Below are 26,536 nucleotides of genomic sequence, written 5' to 3'. Positions count from 1 at the left end.
TGCGAACCACTCTGCCACTTGCTTCCTCCCTTCACCCGAAGAGTAACCAGGTCTGGCGGTTCTTTGTCTCACGGGTCACTGTGAAGCAAACCTCTGATCAGCTTTTGTGGAGAACGTGTCCGAAATCATCCCCATCACAGAAGTATGGAGAGCGCTTTTCTATAACACCCACCAGCCAGGCATCGACCTCTTAACTGATCTTGTGTTTTTTGGTTCTTGGCCTTCTGTTATATTTTCTAGGATTGACTTGATTTACCCTCTACCTCTTCTACCACATATTTGTTTTCCAATTTCCTAGATGCACTGTTCTCGGGTAATTTTGTTTTCATGGCATCCTATTGCTGTATGGGTACGATAAACTCAGGTCCTTAAAACATGGAGGTGTGATGGACATCCAATGGACTGCATGTATTTACAGGAGGATTTGGTGCAGGCAGATGGAAACCATCCCACTAGCAAGATAATGAGCATCGATCCCAAGTGCTTCCTCTGGCCGTTCTGTAAACTGCCCCCTTGCCCCCGCCCGCAGGCAAACACTCACCTTCCACAGCTGTCTGTGCTCTCTTCTGTCTCGCTTCTTTCGGCCGGCATGGCGCTCTGAGATGCTGTCACTTTGTTACTGCCGCTGTGTCCCTCTCACGGCATGGTCCACTGTATGGACACAAACAGCAGACGGTTAGTCACTCACCGGCTAAAGGACAGCGGGATTGTTTCCGGTTTGGGGCTGTTGCGAATAAAGCTGCTATGCACGTTCATGTAAAAGTCTTTAATTAGATACATGCTTTCGCTTCTCCTGGGTAACTAATTACCTAGGAGTGACATATTTGCGTCGGATAGCAAGGGTGTGTTTCACTTTCAAGAAACTGCCAGAATGCTTTCACCACGGCGCTTCCCGCTGGCAGGGTGCGTGTCTCAGAGCCTCTGCGTCCTCGCCAAGCCTCTGCTGCTCATTTTCTTCAACGGAAGTTATTCCGAGAGGTAGGTAGATAGCGGTGTCTCCCGCGGTTTGACTGGTGCTTCCCTCATGACCAAACATGGCAAGCATCTGCCTGAGCTTACTTGCTGTGTGTGTGTATTCTGTGGGGAAGGATCTGTTCGAATCTCTTGTCCATTAAAAAGATTGTTTTAAAATTTTTGTTGGAATTTGAGAGTTTCTTATGTATTTGGAGGCAATTTGTCCATCTTACGAGGGGTCCGTTCCTGCACATTGCGGAGTCCTGTTCTGGGACACATGATGCTCTGTCCATGCACCGACTGATGCCCAAGCTCCTCTATTTTTTTCTAAAATATTTCTCTTTTGCTTCGGGAGTGATGTTTCTCCAGGGGCCTATGCTTTCCTTTCATGACGTAGACTTCAGTACCTGGTGGTCCTTGGTCTTCAGTCCCGTATTTGAAAAGGCTCCAGGAAAGCTGGGTAGAAACCTGTACCCGAGGAGACCCTGCCTCTCCGGGCCCTGGTGCGACATGAGGCAGAAGGGGACCAGCTCCTACCCCAGTGGCTCCCCACGAACCCAGTGTGGGGAATGTTTCTTTCTGGAATGCCAACTTTGGTTCTCCTCAAATAGCTCATTTTTATTGATGAGAGGACCCGGCTCCCACTGTGTATTTCCCAGAAGTGGGTGTGTACATAGCTTCTGGGTTTTCTGTGCTGTTGGTGGGGTTCTTGAGTGGAGGGGGGTGCTTTTGTCTGCTCTGACGAAGTCCAGTTGCTTTCACCTTGGTGTGAGCGGCACCTCCCTCTTCCGTCAGCCTTGGCATTAGGACCTGCCATTTCCCCAGGGCACACTGTGGGCCGCTGTCGCCACGGCCCCCTCCCCACCTGATCAGCGCCAGCCCTGTGCTCTTCAGTTCCCTCACAGTGATTCCAGCCGGTTGGGATCAGGAGAGGGAGTTCATCATAATGAATTGGGGACTTTTAAGTATACTTCTAAAAAACATAAAAATCATTCCTAATGTGGCTTTTTTTTTTTTTTTAAAGAAAATACCTTTCTAAATCACTGTAGAAAATGTAAAAACGAAAAGAAGTTGCAAACAAATAATAAAAACAGAAAATATGGTAAAAGGCATCTCAGTATAGCAGTTAGTGGGAGAATTCGAGCCAACATATTCAATGGCAAAATCTGCTTATCATGTTGTTAAAGATAACCACACAAATGACATCTGAAGGCTTGGAAGGGCCAGGAAATGCTGGATGAAAAATTTGCTAATAAGAGCAGCAGAGTGGTAGTTCCCACATGAGAGCCAGATCCCAGGCAAGCAGCATTCAGCAGAAAAGCACCTTAAGCTGTTAGCAGGGAGAGACAGAAAGTTTTGCAGAATGCCCGCATCAAACACAAAGCACTGGGTGTTACACACAACTGAGGAATTACTGAACACTACTGCTGAAACTAATGATGTACTCTATGTAGGCTAATTGGATTTAAATTATTTTAAAAAACCACAAAGCAAAAACTCTTAGAAATATAAGGAAAATCTGACATGGAAGAAAAACAAGGTTGCAAAGAATTTTAACAATATGATCAATATTCCTGAATGAACAAACCACAGAACAAACAGCATCAACTACAGAGAACAGCTTTGTTCTTGCTATAAAAGGCTCGAGGCTGCAAAAGGAAACCTTAGAATCTGCAAAGGAGAGACTTGATAGCAAACAATCTCAACCACATCCACAAGTGTGAAAAAGAACAAAGGCTTTCAATGAAATCTCCCAAATGGCTGAAAAGAAAAAAAAAGCACGATTTCCAATAAACATTTCCTAGAAATACTGAGATCCAAGTAAATCTAGGAAGTATAGCCGGAGACCATTTAGGATCCTAATTCTAGGAAAATGTGGTTGGTGTCACTTCGCAAACACACAGGCTTCAAGGCTGAAAACAGCGCTGGGAAAGCAGCTGAACAAGGCACTCGCCTAAGCAGTCAGGAGCCCAACGACAAGATCCCCTACCAGAACAGTGAACATGAGAGAAAAGCAGAAGCGAAGTCAGGAGATACAGGGGAAATCACCGTAACACAAATTAGTTGAGAGTAAAACAAGATAAACAGAGACTGACTAATGAAGAAAACCACCCACCAGATCAGTGTCCAAGTGGACGAGTCCCCAGGTCCTGCCCCCTCACACCTGCTCGCAAGCCCTCCTCCTCATTTCTGATCTACGGAGTACCTGTGCAAATCTCAAAAGAAAGCCCACAGATTTTTTAAGCAAATAAATGATCCCATTGGCTAAAGTGGAAAACAGGCCAATAAGTGTGCAAGGAAATAAAAGAATGCTCCAAATAGTAATCTCAAAGGAAAGCATTCCTGTTAAAATCACAAGTGAATCCTGATAATCCCTGCTTTTATTCAGTATTGTCTTCAAATATCCTGCTACTGTAAGAAGCAGACAACAAAAGCAACAGCTTCAAATACTCCCAAACAAGAATGTGACATGTCTGCAAACGACATGACTGCAAAGCAAGGGAACTGGAAGTAACCAAAGAAAATCGCTGGAACTCATAAAATACTTCCAGCAGCATGGCTGGATGGGGCAAATATGTTACCGTTGATAGCTCTGAAGTCTCCTAGCTACAGAATGTGTATGGGGATGCTCACGATGAACAGAACATCCAACACCTGGGAATGACCTTCCCGCAAGTGCACGGGTTCACACGGAAACTGTCCGTGGCACAGCTCTGCCGAGTTCTGGGAGTACATGACACTGCGAAATCGTTAACATTAGTGGAAAGCAGCTTTCAGGGCTCAAGATGCTGTTCCCTTCTGAACTTCTAAAGTGCAGCCGTGTGGATACACTGGAGTCATACTGAAGACAAAATGACTAGACTTCATATATATATATAATTTTATTAATCTTCTTGTTGAAATTAACACAGTAATTGATGACAGTTTAGTAAGTTACAGTTTTTAGGAAATGGAGGGCAGGGAACCAAGACAGAACAGGGAACCTTCCTATTAATCGTGGACCCAGCGCGGGCTGGCGAAACCAGGAAGGACGCATCAGATCCTGAGTGAAGGCAGAGGTCCAGTGCCCCGGGCAGCTCACATGAAGAAGGAACTCACAGAAGCTTCCCAGCTCTCAGACCAGCATCCCCCTCCTGCCCCGGGCACCTTCTGGAACCCGGCGGCCGCGATTGATCCTGATGTGCTCAGCATTTTGTGAATACTTATTGCTTCATGTTTTCAAGTAATTGGAAAATGGTCAGAAAAAGGAATGGTATTCTTTTAATAACAAAGTTTCTCTTCAAAAATGTGCCCTTTCCAGTGAGAATGAAGCACAGGGGGGCATTGGGCAAGTTTTCTGTGAATTCTGAAGCCACAAGAGACTCTCAAAATCACGAACCCTGAGAACACGGCTTCTACGTAAAACCTTGTGAGGACACCGACCCTGGTTGGGAAGGGCAGCCAGGAGAGGGGGCAGGGCCGGCCCTCTGGGTGCTTGGGACGCCCACTCCCACAACCAGCGAGAAGCATCAGCGGGCCAGAGTGAAGAGCCCGCTCCTTTCCCGGCTCCCACGGTTTTCTGCTCCGCGGAGATGGCCACCCCGGCACCGCTGTCCCAGGCCTGGAGGACACCACCGCCAGACCATCAGAGCTTCACAGAGTGTCTTCTAGGAGGTTTCTTTCTGGCAATGTGCAGTAAATATCATCACTGCCATTTATCTTCATGGGCCTTTCAAGTACATCTAGAGTAAGAAATTCTGTTTTAAGGTACCGTCTTGTAATATTGAGGGCACTTTAAAAAGAGTGCTTTAGAACATCCTCATTCTACCCAGAAGGGAAAAAAATAATCTTAGACCTTAGACTACTGGCAATCAGCCCCTGGCAATCAGCATAAGGAGGAACATAATCACGGGGCCTCTAAGAAGTCTTTTGAGTGGAGGACAGAGTGGCCTACCCCTTAGGAGCACATCTGGGTCCGTGCCCTGCAGTGCAGTCAGCTGGGGTGTCAGGCTGTTGAAAGTGCCAGATGCCTTTTGTCCAGGCATCATCCAGGTCTCCTGTGTCTCTTTCTTTGCCCCAAGTTCCCTGCCCAACAGCACGCACAGTGAGGGCCCAGGCATTTCCCTGGGTCTGTGACCCTCCATGGGTGCCCCAGCCTCTCTGACCCAGCGGGGTGAGAGGAACCGGAGAGGCAGTCCTGCCTTTATCAGGGGAGGGAGCAACGTCGCCTTTGGCCTTGAACTGATGGCTGGGATGAGTTGTATGAGGGGCAGTCCACAGAGGCCACCAGATAGAGCTTGTCATTCTGGTCTTGTGCACACTTAGCTGTATGTAGTCAACAGGAGGCTCCGAAAGCAGAGAAATGGTCCGCTGTGATGACCCGGAGTTCCGGATTCTCCACCCAGTATGCAGCCCAGTCTGTCAACCTGCACTTCGGTCTGATTAGTCTGTTATTAGGTAGCTTATAGACTCATAGGGAAAAATTCCTACAGCAAATCTTGAAAAAAGATCCAGTAAAAGGAAAAAGACAGAGACATAATTCATTTATATAATCATGAAATGCTTCAAGTCAAAGATCATTCCACGGATAATGGACTTAAAACAAAAATGGGATTATAATTTTTCTGAATTTTGGATAATCTTCAAATTTCTCAAGATACCACCTAAAATAAGACAAAAAAGGAACAGTAAGAAAAAGAAATAATTTCGCTGCTTAAACATTTAGATGCTGAGAAAATGGACAACACTTCATTATGCATTATGGAGATTTTTAGGAGTAACAGTAAAAACTGTGGCATTTCAGATATGTAGTTTGATTTTGTCTCTATAATGAATAACTAAATATATTTTATTCTAAAGCATGATTCATAGGAAGAAATCCATTTAATTCACTCAGGAGGAGTGTCTCGAAGGTCTTCTTCTGGACGTTCTCTGGTTTCTGCAGTCCCCAGGAGAGCTACGGCTGCAGACCCCCCGTCTGTGGAACAGTCACCTGGTTGCATGCCAGGAGGCTGTCAGACAAATCTGGAAGATGCAGCACGGCCCAGCATTCAGAACAAACACGCATTTTCCGCTTTGATATAAATGCCAAGTCCCCCCATTTGTTTTGGGGTAGAGGCCAGCTGGGGAGGGAAGCAGCTATGTGGATGGAGTGAACACTTACAGTGACCCCACAAGATGGAGAAATAGCCAGAAACAAGGAGTTCCCGTCAGCACAAAAGAGAAATAGACGAAGCATCATGATGGGAAGCGACTATGAGCTCATATGGCAGAAATGCATCATGAAGGCAACCTGACAGAGAATTGACAAAATTTGTTGGTTTCTGCCATGTTTCACCCTGCGGCTGGCAGACCCAAGGGGGAACTGCAGCCCTTCAGACGGCCACGGGTGCCTCCGTGCACTGCCCTGTCCTGAGTGAGCCTCCATAGAACCCACTGCTGTCCTGCGTCCCCGGGGAGGCCACGCGCTGTCCTGCGCCCTTGGGGGGGCCACGCGCTCTGAAGCTGGGATGCAGGCCTCGGGAGCAAGCATCACTTCCTACGCGGGGCTGTTCTCTTCCAGACTGTGAGGAGCCCGGACACCGGACGCCTCCGTCGAGGTGGCTGCGGCGCCAGCAGCACGGAGTGGATTGGCAAGTGCCATACTCAGCTCCTCTCTGCTCACAGCAAGTCCTCGAAGGCTGGCCCTAGTGTTCCCCCTGCATAACCCACCCAGATTCCTAGGCTAAGAACTTGATGCCTGAGGGGGCGGCGCTAGGAGGCGGAGCCTCTGGGAGGGGACTGGGTCATGGGGTGAAGCCTTCAGGAATGGGATCTGTGTCCTGATCCCCCAGAGCTCCATGGCCCTTCATCGCTGAGGGTAGTGCGGGAGAACCGGACTGTACAGCCAGCAGGGGCCGTTACCAGAGCTCCAGCACACTGGCCCCGACCTCAGACCTCTGCCCGCCACCCCCCATCTACAGTGTTTATGTTACAGCCCCCAGAAGGCACTCAGCCTGCGGGCACCCCTGGACCGCAAGCAGGTTTCTCGGACGCCAGGCACCCGCCCGGAAGCCAGCGACACCTTCAGACCAGCAAGACCAGGCCGGTGATGCCCACACGTGCCTCTGGGACGGTCAGAAGCAGCACGGGGCAGCACGGCTGGCTCCTTATGATGTCAGAGCGAGCCTGTATCAGATCGAAGTGTTGTCACCCGATGCAGAGATTTGCCAAATACATTCGATTCATTTCATAGACACCATTCTATCGGAATAAAACTTACTTTGCTAAAATGATTTAACTACTTTTCTCATTCATGTACATCATGACGTTTGTGGATCCAGCTCGAGAAATCATATCTCAAAATTTATAAATATGTGTATGTATATTATACACACACACACACACACACTTTTAATAGGGCAGGCAGCATATTTTTCTCACGTGTTGTTCCATCCCTAGAATCAAAGCTGTCACTTATGTGACACTGACCAGAGCTGGATATGGATTTTTTTTGTCTTGATTTTATCACTGTGGAGCCCGAACTGAGGTCGAAACTAAGGCAACCCATCAATGAAGGCTGCCTGTGTCATCACATGCGCTTTAGGCTGAATCGGACAGAGATCTTCGAATTCTTCTTCAAAGCACCAGTGGTCTTTCCGGCCCATGAGCAAGTTCAGTGCCCCGTGCTCCTCTCCTGCGAGTCTCGTTCCTTCCATGCACTCCCAGACCCGAAGCTCTGCTGTGAGAACAAGGACATCCTTCACAGACTCGTTCTGGTGGGTCTTTATCTGTTTAGGTCAAGGCGCCATCTGTCACTGTGTCCCAAAGACACATGGACTTCAGTTTTCTAAATGAGATTACACACAATTGTTTATTTCAACAGAGCCCCTCCTCCAAGGCTGTCCCCGAAGGCTGGCCTCCCCTGCAGGACCCTGGTGTGGACAAGCACACACCTGGGCTCAGATGACCCCTTGGCCAGGCGCCACAGGAGCGCTTCCAAGCCAGGGCAGCTTCCTTATGTGAGCACGCGGCTCGAGGCTGGCAGTGGAGAGAACAGTCCGAAAACATTCCTCTTTCCCATTCCTTGACATTTTGCCCTCAAACCACTATATCTGTTAGCGACTTGGCACAGCTGACCCAATGTTTCCGACCTAGAGCTTCATTGTCAGTGTAATTCTCTACGAATTTAAACATTTCACATCTGATTATGGAAATAAACTGAGTGTAATAAAACATTAGTTTGAGAACATCATAAAACACCAAACAGAGGGCTAGGAATAGCTCCATGGATTGTTTTCTGTAATCAGCTGGGTTTGCGGGATTAGTTAAAAAAAAAAGATAGCTTTTCCATTGTCCTCAGCTGGTAAATCAACATTTCTGAACATACTTCCACTAAGCTGAATTCATTAAATTTCCGGCAATTAATATTGGTTTTGCAGTGACATCAGTATAAATAGCAAAAGAATGAAAAAGAATCCTTTCAACTCGTGAAGGTTTCAGCAAAGAATACCTTTGGGTTTTTATTAACAGAGACGTTCATTCGGAAAATGAAATTATTTATTTCTATTTCCTGTTCAAATGATAGAATTTGAGTATTTCCCATTAGAAATTTGAATATCTCCTACTCACATGTCAAGAGAGACCTTCCCATGGTCATTTGAGGAAGCGTCTTTACCACCGACTCGGCTCTTGTTCAGTCTTCCTGTGATCCAACTTCTTAGCTACCAGTACCGTCTCATTTCTCCATTACTAGAAACCAGCCAACATCCGCTTCCTACTCTCTCATGGAACTAATGCCCCAGAGGAGCTCGTTCCTCAGAGGCGATGTGAGCAATGGGAAGGCGGCCGTGGTGGGGCCCTGGCTGGGGAGGAGGAGGGAAGGGTGGGGGGAAGGGAGGAATGGGGCAGGGGGTCCCCAGGAGCACAGGACTGCTGCGCTGGACCCAGACTTCCTGCTATTGCTGTCACTGCTTTTTCTCCAAAAGGCTTGGTTCCCACCTGGGCAGACGCGCCTGCAGCAGCATGAGCTCTGGGGCCAGGCTGGCGTGGCGTCTTCTGGCAGGAGGAAACGCAGGGCTCCAGGACTCACACGCGTTGCCTCTATCTTTCCTTACAGCCCAGCGGATTCTGGGTGGCTCAGAGGCTGGTGTCTTGGCTTCCTGCGGCTTCTGCAACAAAGGCCCCCAAAGGCTAGGGGGCTTCCAAAGAGGCAGGGATTTATTCTCTCCCAGTTCCGGAGGTCAGAGGCCTGACCATGCTGCCTCCTAAGCTCTCAGCGAGGCTCCTGCTCTGCCTCTCTCAGCTGCTGCAGCCGCAGGGGTGTGTGGGGGCATCACCCCGGTCTTCCTCCACACTTAACACGGCTGTCTTTGTGTGTGTGTCTGCACGTGTGTGTCTTCTTGTCCTGTGTGCACGTGTGCAATTTCCCTAAGAAAGTCACCAGTCCTGCTGGGTCAGAGGCTTGCTTACTCTAGTGTGACCTCCCCAACTAATGACATCTGCGATGGCGATGACCCCTATTGCCAAATAAGGTCACATTCACAGGGTCAAGACTGCAACATCTTCTTTGGGGGGCGGGGGGAGAATGCAATTCAACCCATCATAGCAAATCGTTTCGTTTCCTGTCACCTCTGATGCTGTAACCTGCTTCCGAGCCTTTCTCGGTGTGAGCTTTCCTACCTCTGTCCCCCTCCGCAGCTCCGGAATAGGGACAGGTCCCAGCTCTCAGATCCCCCACTGTCTGGAGCACAGTGGGGCACCTCAACGCATGGAGTGCTGGAGGGTTCTTCTCCTGTGATCTCAATAATCTCGGGCTTTTGGCATAAGGTCTATAAAACCTAGCTAAGGAGACCTTCCAGCTCTGCCCGTTCTCCGCAGTGTCTCTGGTAATAATCTTCTGCATCTTTAAATACATGGTGAGCCCAGAAAGAAACCTAGGAATTCTGACTCTGAAAAGTCTGTCTGCATCCCACGATGCCATGACATCAGTCTGTCCTTCTGGGGGCTTCTCTCTGCCCCATTTCAAGAGATGGCGGGTGCCGTGGAGTCAGACGACGCTGTGTCTGTGTCTGCCTCCGAGAGTATGGGCGGCATCGAAGAGCTTCACGAAATGTGTTTGGGGCAATGCAGCCAGGGAAGGGGGGCAGGGCCCTTTCTAGCTCAGGGGACACAAACGATCCCCATGGGCACTGATGTGAGCCGCCTACCCAGTTTCCACCATCGCTATGGCCTCAGGGGACGGCCAGAGACCTCTCCCGTCCGAAAAGCTGGGACTTTGTTCCCTGAGCCTCAGTCCCTTCATGCGTGGGACTGGGAGGGGCGCTACCCTAGGTTCGCTTCCCCTTTGACAGCCTTGGATTGGTTTTTATGAGTTTGTACTGGTCCCCGAGATCACAGGCTGTTTGGAGGGTCTGACACAGGCCGGGGCCCCTCGCCTTGGGAAACAATGTGATTTTGACGCCGCGCACAGCCTGGGAGTCCGGACAGAGACTGCAGGTCTGCAGGGGTGCGGGGCGCTCATGTGCAGGGGCTGCGTGAGGGTCCAGCCGGGCTTCTTCCACACATGGCGTGCGCCTCTGGGCCCAGCTGTGGGCGCTTGGCATCGTGCAGACGGCGTGCTCCTGGCCAGACCACGAGTCCCTTGCCTGAAACTTTACTGGACCATGGGCTCCAGCGACAAACGTCTGGAGGGGCTCAGACTCCGGTGCAGCCAATGATAACATTGATGTGCACCCGGTGGTTCTCAGAGCGGGTTCTTCTTTGGACATCTGTGTGGTTGTGGACTCGATTAGCGAACACGCGGTGTACCCTGTGAGCTGGCAGTTCCAACCAATGTGAACATTTCGAGAACGGAACCTGAGAATGGTTATAGTAAGGCCAGAGCACAGGGCCAGCATGCGGAACGTGTCAGTGGACTTACTGGTGATAACCTGAGAATGGTTATAGTAAGGCCAGAGCACAGGGCCAGCATGCGGAGCGTGTCGGTGGACTTACTGGTGATGCTGCTGGGCCCGGGTGAAGAGGATGCAGGCGGTGAAGAAGGCGAAGGCCCCTCCCTGGACGGACCAGCTGGCCAGGCCGTAGCCGCACCACTCCACCACCTCCCCGAAGTAGTTGGCTGCTGTCACGTACTCAAACAAGCCTCCTGCAAGGAAACACAGGCAAGGGGTGCATTTCCTACAGATGACGCCCGGGAAAGCCCTGACCGACGAGACAGCCGTGGGCGCTTACTTAGAAAGCACCGGCTCAGCCCTGGGAAACACGACTGCTCCAGAATTGCAGTCAACGAAACACACCCAGCGGTACTAGTTCTACCACTTCGTCTGCCGATTTCTGGGAGTAAATATGTACCATTCACCTGAATATAAAATGCTACAATTGTTGTGCACTTTACTATGTCACTTGACTCATCAGTGAATCCCACAGATGGAACCCAGGTAGGGCCAGAGACCACAGAGTAACAGTGAAGCACTAGCTTAATCAGACGGACCTGCACAGAGGCCTGGACCCAAACTGGAGGAAAGTAGTAATTTTCAAGGGCAGATTCATTCATTCAGTCATCCATTTTCATAGATCCTTCAAGTCCACACGACAGGTGAGGCCCAGCTCTAGGCACTGGGAGTGCACCGTGGACAACATGTCCCCTTCCGGAACACTAAATCCCGATACAGTCCCACGAGGAAAGCACGGAGCCCAGCACATGGTGGGGAGTGCTGTGGAACAGAGCATGTGGGAGGGGCCCAGAAGTTGGGCTGTGGGCGGAGGGAAGGCTGGTCGTGGCCATGGCTGGAAGGGGCCTCGCTGGCAGGGGAGGTTTGGGGTTGGTGGTTGGGGTCTCCAGGCAGCAAAGGCTCTGAGGCTGGAGAGTAGAGGGGCATGCTCCAAGGACCACCTTAGAGCCACAGTTTAAACCACCTGAGATTTGTAGGCTTTTTCCCGTCCTTTGCTTGTCATGTTGTGTTCTCCCCTTGTAGGGTTCCCAGGAAGATAAGGATTCCAATCTAAGCCCAGCCATGTGATTTCCCGTTCCACTGATGTTTTTTGTTCTACCCACTGAGTCTTAAATTTTTTGTTTTAGTTTGAGAATTTCCCTTGCTTTCTATCTTGTATCTATTTAGTTCTTCCTATGATATGTTACTCTTTTTTTAATAATTTCATCCCTTTTAATTATTTAAACAACTAGATATTCACTTCGTGATCTGTTTCTATTAACTCTAAGATCTAAAATTTCCCAAGTTTAATTAGCTCTCACTCAAGGCACCATATGTCCTCATGGGTTTTGTGGCTCTTATTCTGTGGCGTGTGGCCTGCCAGGCTCTCAGAGGCTAGAGCTGAAGACAGGTCTCTTTGGGGATCTGGGTTTGTGCGGGCTGGATGCAGGAGGGCACCCCCTCCCTAGGACCACACAGATCCTAACTCCTGACTTGAGGTTTTTGGACTGTCCACAGTTGGCAAACATTTCAGCTACAAAGCTGAGGGCATGAGGGCAGCTAGCGGTTACGGACTCTTATGTATTGGGTCCTGGACTCAAGCATTCACCCATCCTTTGCTCTCTGATGATTGACTTCATTTCTGGACATCACACAGATGCATCTTAAAAGATAAAAACAACAACATGTACCCAACATTTTAAACTGTTTTCAGACAGAGGACCAGTCGTCTATTCCTGCTATGGCCAGAAATGAGGTATTGGGCACCCCTGGTAAACCAGAAGATGTTCCTCGTATTCTCTTTCCAAACAGATACAACTAGTTTCCTTTTTGCTTAATAGCCACTCGGTTAGCCAGAATCAGCTCTTCTGTCATTCTAAAAAAACAATAACCACAGTGATTGCTATCTTAATTGTGACTCACATCGAAAATTTGTGGCTGTGACTAAATATTAGTTATTGGATCGGATAAAACTGAAAGAGCAAGGCGTCCTGCAGAGAGCCCGGCATCTAGTCTCCTGTTGTCAGTACATACCCCTCGGTATCTTATACCCAGTCTCCCCTGGTCTCCGGAGATTCCTCAGGATGTGGTCTGAATGGATGTTTACCAGCATGCCTATCAACCACAGGCAGAACCCTACAGAAAAGGCGATACAGAGCAGCATTAAGTCCATAAACCAGGAAACCCCCAGGCCCAAGCCGGAATGAACGGGATAACCCCAATCCGTCCTATTATCGTTACTAAGGAGCAGGTTGCCACAAATGATAGTGAAGATCATTGTAATAAATATAATGCTTCCCTCAGAGACCTAAGTGCTGCACTCAGGTCTGCAAAAGAGGGCTTTGTTTTTCTAATAATACCAGTAAATCAGCTAGTCTGCTCTAAATGTTCTGACAGGATAACTGGTGTGCTCGGAAGTAGGACTTAAGACTCGGCCCAGGCTCCTTTCCAGGAAGCGCTAAACCAAGAACCAAACAGCCACGGGACTCTCTGAAACTCAGAAGAAACTTCCTCATCACCAGGAGCCTCGAGGGGGTGTATTTTTTTTTTTTTTTTACACTCTTGCATATATTTTTGACTACTGATGTTTTATTTTCAGTTTTCCTCAGAACTTATAAGGCTTTAGTTAGAACACAAAAATAATAAAGATTTTAAAAAATCAAAAACTTCACAAGACCTAATAGCTTCTGCAAGTTAGCATAATCAGGAAACTCTAATGGCCTTGTTGGAAGGTGACCCAGTCGGACTTTTTCTTATTTTCCGTTAGGAACAGCAGGAGCTTAATGACGGTCTTAGATTACAGGGTTAGTGACGTAGCTCCTCAGTTTCCCTCTGTCGTCTGCTCTGCCGGAACCTGTTGCTACTCTGAGGTCTCCTTTAGGAACAGGTATTCATGCTTTCTGGGCCAAGTCAGGGGTGATGTGCGTCATCTGCTGCTGCTGGGGCCACGTGCCTCTCCCTCTGGCGCTCGGCCTCCTGCCACGAGGTCGTGGACCAGCACTCCTCTCTCTCAAGGAGCATGGGCTTTCTAACCAGGAACTGCGGGGACAGGAAAACCCAGGTTCTGATGAGAACAACGGAGTGCATCCTTAGGGGGACACTCACCTACTAGAAATCGGGGATCTGTGACCCAGTCGTCGGCATACACGGCGTACTGGCTCAGGTATCTGCTTTGCAAGTAGCCATTGTAGCCACAGAACATGAAGGCCAAAGCAAATGTGTTCAAGGGCATGGGCTTTCCGCCTCGGATCAGGAACGGGAAAATCAAGGACCTGAGGAAACATGAAACAGAAACACATTTACATAAAACATAGATCAGTGATAAGGAATCTCATTTCTGCCATTCTATTTCAAGTCTTGGGGTTTTAATCTTGTTTCCTTGTTCAGAAATCCATTCTCAGTAATGCTCGTACCGATATACTCTGTTCAAAGCAGAATTTGTAGATAAAGAGTTCACCACGTTTCAGTAATGTTCACAGCAGTGCATAAACTCCGGACTCTAATTGTATCAGACGCGAGACACACATGGAGAGAAAAGTAAAGGCTTCCAGAGGCTCTCACTATCATCCTCCCTCACTCTCGTCCGCGCGGCATGACGTGGGGGACACCGCATGCCGCCCGTCAGCACGGCAGCTGTGCTGGCTGAGCACTCAACACCCCACTTGTGGTACCTGGAGACACCCGCCCAGGAAACCCCAGGACACATGCAGAACAGAGCACACGATGGACTGAGTGTGGGGAAGCCATCTGCTCGCGGTCACAGAGCTCGTGCGTGGCTGAGCTTTCGTGTAAAACCGGGTATCTCAAGGCTCAGCTTCTTCTGCTCCACCACACCAGTGAAAGTTTAGGGGGAGAAAACAGAAAAGAAAGTGGATCTTACGGAGAAAAAAGGACATGGCATCGTACTCTGAATCTCCTCTGTAGAATCAGTACCTAATACGCGGAGAGAGGGCTATTGCTACGCAGCCTATGGACCTGAAGGGGATAGTAAGGAATCACCATCTAAAAACTTCATGTCAATAAATGTGTCCCTCTGGACAACACGAACAAAAGCCTTAAGACACAGCTGACCAAAACTGACCCACAAGGAAATCGACAACTCGAACAGCCCTCTACGAATGAAAGCGACTAAAGTGACTTTTAACATTCTAAGAGGAGCTGCAACTGGAGTTGGGGGAGGGGACGAGCTGCACAGAGGCATAGGGACATTTTAGGGGACGCAACTGTTCTGTATCTTGATTGTGGTGGCGATTATATGCTGTAGGCAACCATCGACACTGACCAAACCACATTCTTAATAATGAGTGCATTTCATCCTCCGTAGGTTATATCTTAAAACAGGGAAAATATAAAAGCTTGTTATTTGTTTCCATTCTGGCCATCTACCCAAGGGCAAAACCAGAACTGATCTTAGCAGCAGTAGTGACAGCCTAATGCTGGCTACAGGTCCTCAAGGCATTCTCTTGTGACAGGCTCACTCAGGTCGTGGGAAGAACATTCTTGCAATCAAAAGCAGTCTTCAAGGTTCTCTCTTATCCAGGCCAACTCCCCCAGAGCGGACTTCATGTGGGTTTAGGGCAAAGCACCAGCTGAATGTAAGCATGTGTCTGGCCCTGATGTGTGTCATCAGTGAGGTTAGCTGCTTGCCTGGAAACCAGTGTGGAAACCTGTTCTCTCTCAAAGACAACAGGGAATTGCAGCCATTTCTGCTTCGCGGAAGCACGGCTCATGCCTGAGCAGAGCTGGGACAGTGAGCGGGCATCTGGGATACAGGCCCACTGTGCACGTCCATACCACAAGAGGCGGATCTGGGTGACTGGGTAACTGTGTCTTGGACCAGTGGGGGAGCCTTTAGAAACAAGCAGAAATTCTGACTCGCTGCGATCCAGCATCGTGGTGATGGTGTTCGTTCCCCACCCCCATCCTGCTCCTTGGCAGGAGAGCCAGAAGCAAACAATCAGTTTTCACTCTCTCCCTGAGCGTCAGCTCAAGGGATGATTCTTTAGGCAGGGGAAAGCAGAGAAGGGCCAGAGGATGAGGAATTGAGAGAAAACCTCCCTGGGAGTTACGATCTCAGGGAATTTTCCAGGGGGCAAACCACAGTGACAAAGTGTTAGAATTCTAAGTTTGAAGAACTAGGGAAAAAAGAGCAGAAAGAACCATGGGAGGGGGTGAAGGCTGGACTCGGTTAGAAAGAAGCCTGCGAAAGCGTGGAATGCTCAGTTTCTCCAGAACCCGAAACTGGGGACCTGAACAAACCCACATAAATTCAACGCAGGGTAATAGGAACCCAGGGTCAGGAAGGGGAAGGACAAAGTGTGGAAGCTTGAAACACACAGAATCGTTACGGAAGGACAGTGACGTGGGAAGATGTCTGGGCGAGATGTCACAAATGTCTACATCATAGATGAAAGAAGCCTTCTAGAAGCAACACTGAGCAAACCAGTCTGCAAACGTGGTAGATGTTTCCCACCAGAATATACAAAAAAAAAAAAAAAAAAGTTGTAGACTTTCTAAATGAGAATTATGCCCAGCAAACTTTTGATTCATTTCTTCCAATTCAGTTTCAAGTTCAGGGCTGAATTGTGAACGACTGGCAAACGGGCTGGCACCTTCTCGAGGTGAAACCCAAACCTGTCCCGTGTGGTATTCACGCCCCCCTCCTCCTCTGTCACCAATGTCCCTTCCATGCCCGTGACGGTAAAGGCATCTGGATGGGGAATCAGCAAACACAGCCCCTGGCCCAATTCCAGTTCACCACTGGAATTGTACATTGTACCACATTGTACAGCCTGAGAATAAGAACAGTTTTTACCTTTTCAAATGGTAGGGGACACGATCAAAAGGATATTGCAGGACGCACGGGAATCACACGAAGTGCAAATGTCCGCGTCCACAAATAGAGTAGCGCTGTGACATGGCCCCAGTCATTCATTTGGGTCCATTCTGTGGCTGCTCAGGAGCTGGGGCTGAGCTGCGCAGGAGTGACACGGCACGTGGTGTGGCGGTCTCTTGTGTCCACGTCCCTGCACGGTGTGCACAGATCTGCGGCAAGTGGCGTTCAGAGTGCACGTCACTTTGTTCTCTCATCAGTGTGCACCTGTCCCGTGAAGACAGGGAAAGCGGCCTCCGTGTGCCCCGCAGACCCAGTGGGGTGTGGCTCACTCTGCTCCCGTGGTAAGTGGCTCAGCACTCTGGGATGCAAGGTCACCGTGGCTGTGTCGCAAGACTAGGCTAGAGGTCAGCGTTACCAGACAAGCAGTTCTTGTGATGTCGTCCCCCACTTGCAGGAAAGCAATGGTCAGGGCAAAGCAAGAATTTAAAAAGAATCCAGTTCTAGAATTTTACAAAAGAAAGGAAAAGAAGGCTACAACCACTGGAAGTTCCTGGGGGCCGCCTCCTGTTTCACCCGGCAATGAGGGCCGTCTGCCAACGGTGAGCTCACTCCCTGCAGCAAAGACACGCGTCCAGAGGACAGAAGCTCATGGAACACGATGAGCCCCTCGGGGAGGACGGCTGCTTGTGGAGTCAGGATGCTGAAAGTGAGGTCAGCGGAGAGTTGAAAAGCAAGGCCAGTGTCTGAGTGAGCAGGCTTCTGGGCTCCTGCGATGTCACCGAGGTCACTGACATGTAACTGAGCTGGGACCGAGTTTGAAGTGGCAGAGAAATCAGGCTCCAACGGGTCCTCGCACAACAACCAGCAGTGACAGCGTGTGCACAGAAGCTGAGGAAACACTAATGCAGTACCCGAGGGGAGATCCGCTAAGATAGTGTAAATGCTGGTGGTAAACACACACGCGTGACAGATTTACAAAGCCTGTGAGAATAGAAGGTGTTTAGAGCTGCTCTCCATATGGCAGGTACTTTGCCAAAAAACAAAACAAACAAAAGAAACCAAACCACAACACCACCAAATTGATTAGTGCCTGTGACGGAACCGTCAGTGTCAACAGTGAACTTGATCTTCTGTCCATGGACATAACCACTGTTCTGAGTTCAAAGCCAAGACTGAAATTTTTCTTTGTAAGAAAAAGTGCCTCAACCATTATTACTGAGGTTTAAAGGGATCTGGAAATTAGCTTTTGCTGCAGACTTGATAATGTTTTTCAGTGAATTCAACCTAAAATTGTAAGGCAAAAATATCTCCTATGTGCAAAACGTACACGGCGTTGGCCTCCTCAGCAACAAGTGACATTGGCAGAAGCACAAGTCACATCAAACTCCTTCCCAGGCTTTCCGTGCTGGTAGAGTCAAAAGCAGCAGTGAGATCTGCCTTCTCATGCAAACTTGCACTGGTACGATTTCTAAGCTCCAGACAGAGTTCCTCCAGTGGTGTTTGAACTGTTCAAGACTTATTTAACTGTAACTGAGGAGCCGCCACCTGTCAACCAAAAGACACTCACTTACACTGCAGAAACATACTATAGGACAAATACCAACAGAAGAGTCCAACAGAATTCCATAAACATCTTCCAAGTAATGAACATGTTAAACTACAATCAGAAACTTGTGGACTGAAACCAAAATCTGGCAGTACCAATGCATATGAAAAGACACTTTCAAAGAGAAAATCTTGACGTGCCTGGGGGTTCCATCGGTGAACCTCTGCTTTCAGCTGAGGTCATGATCCAAGAGTCCTACCTTGGGCTCCCTGCTCAGTGGGGAGTCTGCTTCTTTCCCCCCACTCTGCCCTCCTACCCCCTTGCTTATGCTCCCTCTCTCTCAAATAAATAAAATCTTTAAAATTGAAAAAAAAAAAAAGAGAGAGAGAGAAAATCTCATCGCCCATCAATCAGCATCAAGGGGTGAACACTGGCCAAGGATTTTGGTCATGGGGAACGCTGACTCTGAAGCCCAATGAAGTGAATGCTCTCCCCACCAAATAAAGAATTCCACCCTCCGTGTTACATCTGTTACAGAAATTAAGGTATTAGCAAGACAGAAAACAACGTGTGTTGGAGAGGATGGGGAGAAAGGGGAATGCTCTTACACTGTTGGTGGGAATGCAAGTTGGTGCAGCCACTTTGGAGAACAGTGTGGAGATTCCTCAAGAAATTAAAAATAGAGCTTCCCTATGACCCTGCCATTGCACTACTGGGTATTTACCCCAAAGATACAGATGGAGTGAAAAGAAGGGCCATCTGTACCCCAATGTTTATAGCAGCAATGGCCACGGTTGCCAAACTGTGGAAAGAACCAAGATGCCGTTCAACGGCCGAATGGATCAGGAAGATGTGGTCCATATACACTATGGAGTATGATGCCTCCATCAGAAAGGATGAATACCCAACTTTTGTAGCAACATGGACGGGACTGGAAGAGATTATGCTGAGTGAATTAAGTCAAGCAGAGAGAGTCAATTATCATATGGTTTCACTTATTTGTGGAGCATAACAAATAGCACGGAGGACAAGGGGAGTTAGAGAGAAGGGAGTTGAGGGAAATTGGAAGAGGAGGTGAACCATGAGAGACTATGGACTCTGAAAAACAATCTGAGGGCTTTGAAGGGGCGGGGGGTGGGAGGTTGGGGGAACCAGGTGGTGGGTATTAGAGAGAGCACGGATTGCATGGAGCACTGGGTGTGGTGCAAAAACAATGAATACTGTTACGCTGAAAAGAAATAAAAAATTTAAAAAAATTTAAAAATTAAGGTATTAGAATTAGAATTTTCTCAATAGAAATCTTTGTGAAATATCTCTTTCACTACATCGTTTATTTTGTCCCCTGTACCACAAAGCTTAAAAGAAGCACTATATGGCCCTTTCCAAAACGTTTTGATCCTTGACCTAGGTTAAAATAGGAGTTACACTCTGGAAACTTCATTGTGACTTTCCTAGCAAATGCCCTTGCTCAAGGCCCCAGTACTTAGGTTGCAGGTGGCCTCTTTGGACAGGGGTACAGCTGGTCTGCTCCAGGTCTGCCGGATGGGGTCTGTGCATCTGGGTCCTCAGCTACGCGTGGGACAGAGAGTCACGCTGATCTGCTCCAGGGTATGCCCTGCGAGAGCCGGGAAAAGATGCGCTTCTCTCTGGTCTCACAGGAGCGTCAGCAGTGAGGCAAGGACTGGCAACGCGGCTTCAGAAAGGCCGATGCCGACCTCTTCTGTTCCTTGATGCCGACCTCTGGAAGGACAGCAATGCCCTGACGCCCACAGGCCTAGCCATAAAGTCACTGCGGGCAGAAGGGGAACAAGCTGCCTCAGGCAATGTCACTTAGGACTTTAGACCCTGACGAGGGCTCCTGGGGGAGTCCTTATTCCCCAGCTTCTCCTGCCCCACAGGCTGAGGGCACCGATATGAACCAAGCCCTCCTGGCTCTGGGGTCTTCAGCAAGCCAGATGGCCGGATGCAATGCACCTTCCAGAGGGGATCACTCTGCTCCCTCTTGCTATTTTGGGGATTGCCTTTCTTCTTTTAAGTTACTCCCTTCAGCTTTACTTCTTTTCCTTGGAAGTCCATGCAACAGTTGCTGGAAAGGGCTTCCTTTGAATTGGGTCAATTAGGAGCCAAAATGGGGCAGATGGGGCTTCTGGGCATGACTTTCATCTGAGTCTTCATCTAGACACTAGAGGGACAAGGGGACCCAAGGGTTACAGTGGATCCCAGGCTGCTTATGGTGAAGATCTACTTCAAGACATGAGGCCAGGCTCTGTGAGGAAGGTAGACTTGGCTGCTGGACCCACACAGCACTAGTCCCGACCTGGGGGACCCAGGCCATCTCAGTTCAAAAGCCTTTCTCACGTGGTGTCTCATCTGCACTGACGAACACCCTTCCACATGGGAACTGTGGGAAATGGGTATCATCCCTCTTTGAGAAAACGTATGAAGCTGGAAGTTGAATATCCCTTAATGTGGAAATCATCTGTAAGGTAAACCGTGAGGAGCTTGCATTTAAAAATACCTTATTGGGGCGCCTGGGTGGTGCAGTGGATTAAGCCTCTGCCTTCAGCTCTGGTCATGATCTCAGGGTCCTGGGATCGAGCCCCGAGTAAGGCTCTCTGCTCAGCGGGGAGCCTGCTTCCCTTCCTCTCTCTCTGCCTGCTTGTGATCTCTGTCAAATAAATAAATAAAATCTTTTAAAAAATACCTTATTTAGGTAATGTGTTATATAAATGAATGCTCGGTTCCGATAATGAGCTAAAGGACATCATACTGTCAGGTCCCAGGCAGCTACAAAAGGATTCCGTTTTCTACCTCCTCAGATGGAGTGTGGGACTGAATTTGACACTTTGTTTCCTACCATGTTACAATATCCCATTTCCCCCCTTCCCTTCCACTTAAAGAGACAGAACTTACTTTTCATCAAGTTGTTACTACCTAGGAAACTTGCCCATCTCTGTGGCTGTGAAGCACCCAGAACTGTGGGACACACTGATGAGGGGTTGAACTGAGAGCTTTCAGAATCTGAATCTCTGGGACCTTCGATGGCCGGGCAGCCTGCTGTCTGCCTCCTGCATGCATCACTGTACAAGCCTGGGGATGGTGTGAGTGTTTCTTACAGTTCCTGATGTAATGTGTCCAGTAATTCCTAATCCTATATAACATTTTTTTTTTTAATATTTCACAACTGTTACTATTAACCTATGTAACAGATGGGGACCGGAGGCTCAGAGGAGCTGGTGACAGAGGCTCAGAAGTGGCAGCTCAAGGGCCATGTCCTCACCCCACAGGTTCTCCCAACAAACTGGAACAACATCCAGTAATTTTGCAATGAGAAACTGCATATTCATTCAACAAATGATTTGGCACTCAAAACCAATTGGAAATGTGTCCTAGCTACAATGAAACATCCAATTTGGTGATTTGGCAGCAAATCTAACAGTAGAGTTAATCATTTTTAAATGTTTAAAACTGAAAGTGGTTGTTATAATTTTAATAACTATATTACTTTTTCTCAACATTTTGACATCTTTGGAATCTATAGCACTTCCAAGATGTCAATCAGTTCCTGTTACTTTTTTTCCCTTCTGAAATGCTCTTTTGCAACATAAGGCACAGATTATAAAGCCACACACTTACATAAGCTCTGTGTGCTTTTAAGGCAAGGTTACCAATGCAATGAATATTTCATTACATGTCATTCTATACTTCTGAATGAAAGTTTTGTTTTTTTTCCCCCAAATTTTGAATCCACAGGGCAAGGGCCAAGGGTTTAGTGTGGGCTTCACCTTCTCTAGTTCCCTGATGTGTTTTAATATTACACGTGCCCTATGGCACATTTAGAAGTGGGGCTAGGGCCAGGCTCTCCCCATGGGACCATGGGTAGAAGAGAGCAGGAGAGACGATGAATCCGGGCAGGTATGATTCTTTGAGGATCACCATCAGGGGTAACAACAGAATCAAGGTCCTGCAAGCTCAGGGAGCTGGCTGAGCCCTGCCCTTGGGGAGGGTGTTAGGAAGAGGAGGCCCTGTGGGCATGCCAAAGTCTGCATTCAGCACGCTCCCTCTGCCTCACGGTCAAGGTGGTCCCTGGGGCCCCGGGTGGTAATTAGGACCATGTGCTTAAGGGGGCTTTGTAACAACTGCTAAATGGACAAGCAAACTGAACAAGCCCAGTGACTCATTCACTAACCTACCAAGTGGCAAGAGAAAATTCATGAGCAAAGGCAGCCTGAGCTCAGTGAATACTGAAAAAAAATTGGTTGGCAGGAGAGAAAGCAGCAGAACAGGAGTTCCGACTAGAGTTTAGGGGCCCATTGGAAGGGCCTCTGACTCATGCAGAATGGCTCTGCACCGATGCTGGGGACCACAGGAAACTACCTCCCACAGCTAATGTGCACTCACCCGAGGGAGGTCAGACGCTGCTCCACGCACAGCAAAATCGAAGCTGGCAAGACAAGACACCTGAGCCCTCCAGAACTCAGAATGAGATCAGCATGAGACACTCCAGTGCAGAAAGGATTCGGGCAAACACTGTAACTGTTGAGGGCTGCGGAAGACTATGTTGTTTGTCGTGGATTACAAACGTTCCTACAAATGTCCTTCACTACCTAAGGGGGAGCCACCCGAGTCCTTGGGATGTTCTCTCCCATAGCTGTCCCTTCTTCCCTTCCACGACAGCCTTCCCGTCTTTATCAGAGTCTTCTGCCACAAAGATCCTGCATGTGTTTTGGTCTTGCATTTCTGCATTCCTTAAGGGAATATCTTTTTTTGTTTCTTTAAAGATTTTCATTCATTTCAGAGAGAGAGAGAGAAACTCAAGTAGACCATTTAATAAATAAGCTATTTGGGTAGAATGGAAAATGTTTATCTCTTCTATATGGAAAACATGGAGTATCAAAACCACATAGGCTATATGTGTGGTCACAAGTACAACCTGAAACAGAACATCCCAGCAGGGTGAAAAGCTACACCTGACCTAGCAAATCCTCTGGAGTATGTTTCTAAAGCCTCTGCTCTTGGAATCAGGGTTTAGTCCCAACCACCCCATCGAATAGCCTTGGGTAAAGCACCTGGATTCTGTGTCTCAGAGGCCTCCCCAGTGTGAAGGGTCAAATTCTGGCACTCTCCAGGGGATTCTGGCCCAGGGGGTGCTGTATTCACCCAGTCTCCCCCTACAGTGAGTGGAAACAATGAAACAGAATGTTTTAGTTAAAAGGCTAAACTCAGGCTTTCCAAACTCAGCAGACGAACCCTTTACACATTTCCAATGCCACCAGTAAGAAGTTTCTTACTGGCACTTGAGACTGGCAGCAGCATGTCAACTACCTTAGGGGCACATACGTGGCTGTGCCCACCTGCACAGTGACGTGGAATGGTCTTGGTCATTATTTACCAATCATTTGGATTTGCCAATCCTGTGCAAGCATTTTATGGAGTTATTTTTATTTTTATTCATGATTTTATTTATTTGTCAGAGAGAGAGAGAGAGAGAGAGAGAGAGAGAGGCAGGCAGAGCAGGCAGAGGGACAAGCAGACTCTCTGCTGAGCAAGGAGTCTGAGGCAGGACTTGACCCCTGCGATCATGCCCAATGCTTAACAGACTGAGCCACCCAGGCATCCCTGCAATTGTCTTTTTTTAAATGCATGCTATCCTGTGGGCTGGCGCCATCACTATGCCCATCCCACTGCTGTGGAAACATGCTGCAGAGCAGCTCAGTAACTGATCCCATGTCCTTAGTGACGTGGCTGGGAGACTAGCAGTCTGACTCCAGAGCTTGCTTTTGGCCATTAGAGAAACAGAGAGACACAGGTTCTAGCATATTTATGAAGAAATGTACATAGACATGAACATTCTACTGACATTCAAACTACATTAATGCTTGGCAACATTACAAAATATAAAAACAAAAACCCCAAACCAGCAAAACGCTAGCAGCCTGACAATTTTGTTCACTGGAATAATCTTGAAGAGTCAGGACTGCAGGATCCGGAAATCCTTTGTTGAGCATTTGACTGTGCCTGTTTAATGTGCCTGTGTACTGCTCCAACGAATTCTGTATTTTCTTTTTTAAGATTTTGTTTATTTTAGAAAGAAAGAGCACAACAGCAGAGAGGGAAGAAGAGGGAGGGGGAAAGAACCCCAAGCAGAGTCTGCACTGAGCAGGGAGCCCTATTCAAGCTTCAGTTTCACAACCCAAGATCATGACCTGAGCCAAAATCAAGAGTTACACTTAACCCAGCCACCCAGGTGCCCCTGATTCTGGGTTCCCAGTGTCCCTCGTGCTCGAGTAGACTCTTGGCCCACATGCTAACTCTTTCACTGCTTGTCCTGGAGGCATCGTGTGGGTTATTTGCTTCCCAAGGGCCAGTTCAGGTTTCATTCCAGTGAGGGCAGTCCCACATGTCCTGGAAAACACCTGGAATACTCAAACACAAACTATAGAGGCCCCAAACCCTGGGTTAATTGATAAACCTAAAAATCATTAAAGTGAATTGTTATAGTTCCATATTTCAGATGATCAACTCTGAGGCACTGAGAGTTCTCGCAGCACAAGGATTTTAAATGATCACTATAAAAAGGTGAATTTAACCAGCACTTCCTGACAACTCTTGAGATTTTGGTTATTCACGTGTATGATATTCTCTTTCCTTTTTGGATGCCCTTCGGTGGTCACAAACCAAGATCAGGTTTTTCATTAATCATGGGTTATAGCTTTGCTTTTCTTTCTACCATCAGTCATTTGGATTTTCAGCGGCCCCATCACAGAGGTACGCAGCATACCTATTCCGAGTAAAGGCTGAATGGCCAAATGCTAAAGTCAGTGTTCAGCTGAGCTCAAGAGCAGACGTCACCATAGTAAAACACATTTCTGGGATACAAGAATAAATCCACAGTTTTCAGCCCCCCAAACTTGCACAATGGTTTATCAGACATTTTAGTCAGATTGTCAAAGCCGCACATTCTGATGTAGGGAAGGCACTGGGGCGTACCGATGGCGCGCCCACTGTGCGGAGGTCCCTGAGAACCGAAAGGTTTTTTCTCGCTGCTGTACCTCTGACAGCGCGGAGCGAGCGAGCCTTCGCATCAAGCAGCTTCCTCCCCTCTGCAGCCGCAGGTCACACACTCAGCTCCCGCAGCCAGCCCTCTCTCGCCTGCTCCCACCGCGCCCACGCCCCGCCCACTTTCGCAGACTGTGCTAAGCTAAACTCTCCTTGCAGGGGAGAAGGGGCAGGGGCCAGGGACAGAGCGAGAACAGCACGGGCGGAGGGAGGCCGGCGCCGCGAGACGACACCAGGGAAGGGTCAGCAGGGACAGGGCGCGAGGGCGGGTGTGCAGAGCGGGGCGCCTGGGAAGGGCAGCGGGAAAGAGGCTGCCAGGAGTAGGCACGGGAGCGGGGAAGGAGGAAGGCAGGCAAGGGGGCAGGGGAGGAGGGCGGTGGAGAGGGAGGCAGAGGTGCGGGCGGGGGCGCCGGGGGGCAGGGGGGCGCGGGGAGGGGCGAGGCGGCCGGCCGTTACCGTTGCGCGTAGTGGACGAGGAACATGGCCAGGAGGATGCGGTTGGGGGCCCGGTGGAGACGCTCGGCCGCCGTGACGGTGCACACCCACAGCGGCACGGCGAGCGAGGGCAGCTCCTGCAGCGCCCAGGCGGCCCGCGCCGGCACCCGAAAGGCGGAGCCCGGAGACACGTAGCGCCCGTAGCACGAGCGCCGCAGCCGGAGCAGCACGAAGCCCAGGAGGCTCATGGCGCACTGCAGGTAGGCGAGCCTGTCCAGCAGGAACCTCTCGGCCGGCTCCATGGCGGGAGACTGCACACGCGCCCCATGGTCTGGCGACCGCGGCGGGCCACTTATAGGGAGGTGGCGGCCCCGGTGTGGGGGCGGGGGGCGCGGCTACCTGAGGCGGACGCCCGCAGCCGGCGCCCGGGCCCGAGCCGCACCCCTTCCCTCCTCCCCCGGCGCCCGAGGCGCGAGCGCACGGGCCCAGCAGGTCGGACCCGAGGCGGTCCCGCGCGGCCGGAGGCGGTCCGGCCCCGCCCCCGAGGCCGGAGCCCCGCCCCCCGCCGCTCTGCGCACGCGCGGCCGCGGGCTGTCCGCGGAGCTGCCGGAGCCCGCGCGGGCTACTTCGGGGCTGCTTCCCAGGGGCCCCCTCCCCGCCGGGGCTGCCGGCGCTGCCCCTCGCTCGCTGCTCTGCGGGAGCACGGGTCGCGGCGCTCTGGGCGTCTTCCACGCAGCGCGCCCGGGAGCGGCGCAGGCGCGGAGCCCGCGGGGCCTCGCGCGCCAGCCCGGAAGTCCGCGCGGCCGGCGGTGGCGG

The 26,536-nt window shown here is 49.6% G+C and overlaps 1 protein-coding gene across 8 annotated transcripts in view; it reads right to left on the bottom strand.

The window, feature by feature from the left end:
- Positions 1–26,226, bottom strand: part of SRD5A1 (steroid 5 alpha-reductase 1) — a 56,666-nt gene extending 30,440 nt beyond the window's left edge. For 4 of the 8 annotated variants that reach the window (XR_009407363.1, XR_009407364.1, XR_009407365.1 and 1 more), the window contains exons 1-5: positions 25,742–26,223; positions 13,950–14,116; positions 12,879–12,980; positions 10,909–11,059; positions 542–651 (exon numbers count right to left, since the gene is read on the bottom strand). Coding sequence is in view for 3 of the 8 variants with exons in the window: in XM_059416855.1 (XP_059272838.1) it covers positions 7,552–7,654; positions 10,909–11,059; positions 12,879–12,980; positions 13,950–14,116; positions 25,742–26,022 (804 nt within the window). In the remaining 5 variants the exon portion in view is untranslated. Of the gene's footprint in view, positions 79–541; positions 652–3,825; positions 5,432–5,454; positions 5,598–7,385; positions 7,655–10,908; positions 11,060–12,878; positions 12,981–13,949; positions 14,117–25,741 lie in introns of those variants that run through there. The other 4 variants (XR_009407367.1, XM_059416858.1, XM_059416857.1 and 1 more) reach the window with 4 other exon arrangements.
- Between the last annotated feature and the right edge of the window lie 310 nt (positions 26,227–26,536).

Source organism: Mustela nigripes, chromosome 12, assembly GCF_022355385.1.
Source record: "Mustela nigripes isolate SB6536 chromosome 12, MUSNIG.SB6536, whole genome shotgun sequence".
Classification (NCBI taxonomy): Eukaryota; Metazoa; Chordata; class Mammalia; order Carnivora; family Mustelidae; genus Mustela; species Mustela nigripes.
Note: the sequence above shows the minus strand (reverse complement) of the source record. Positions and strands in the feature narration are given on the sequence as shown.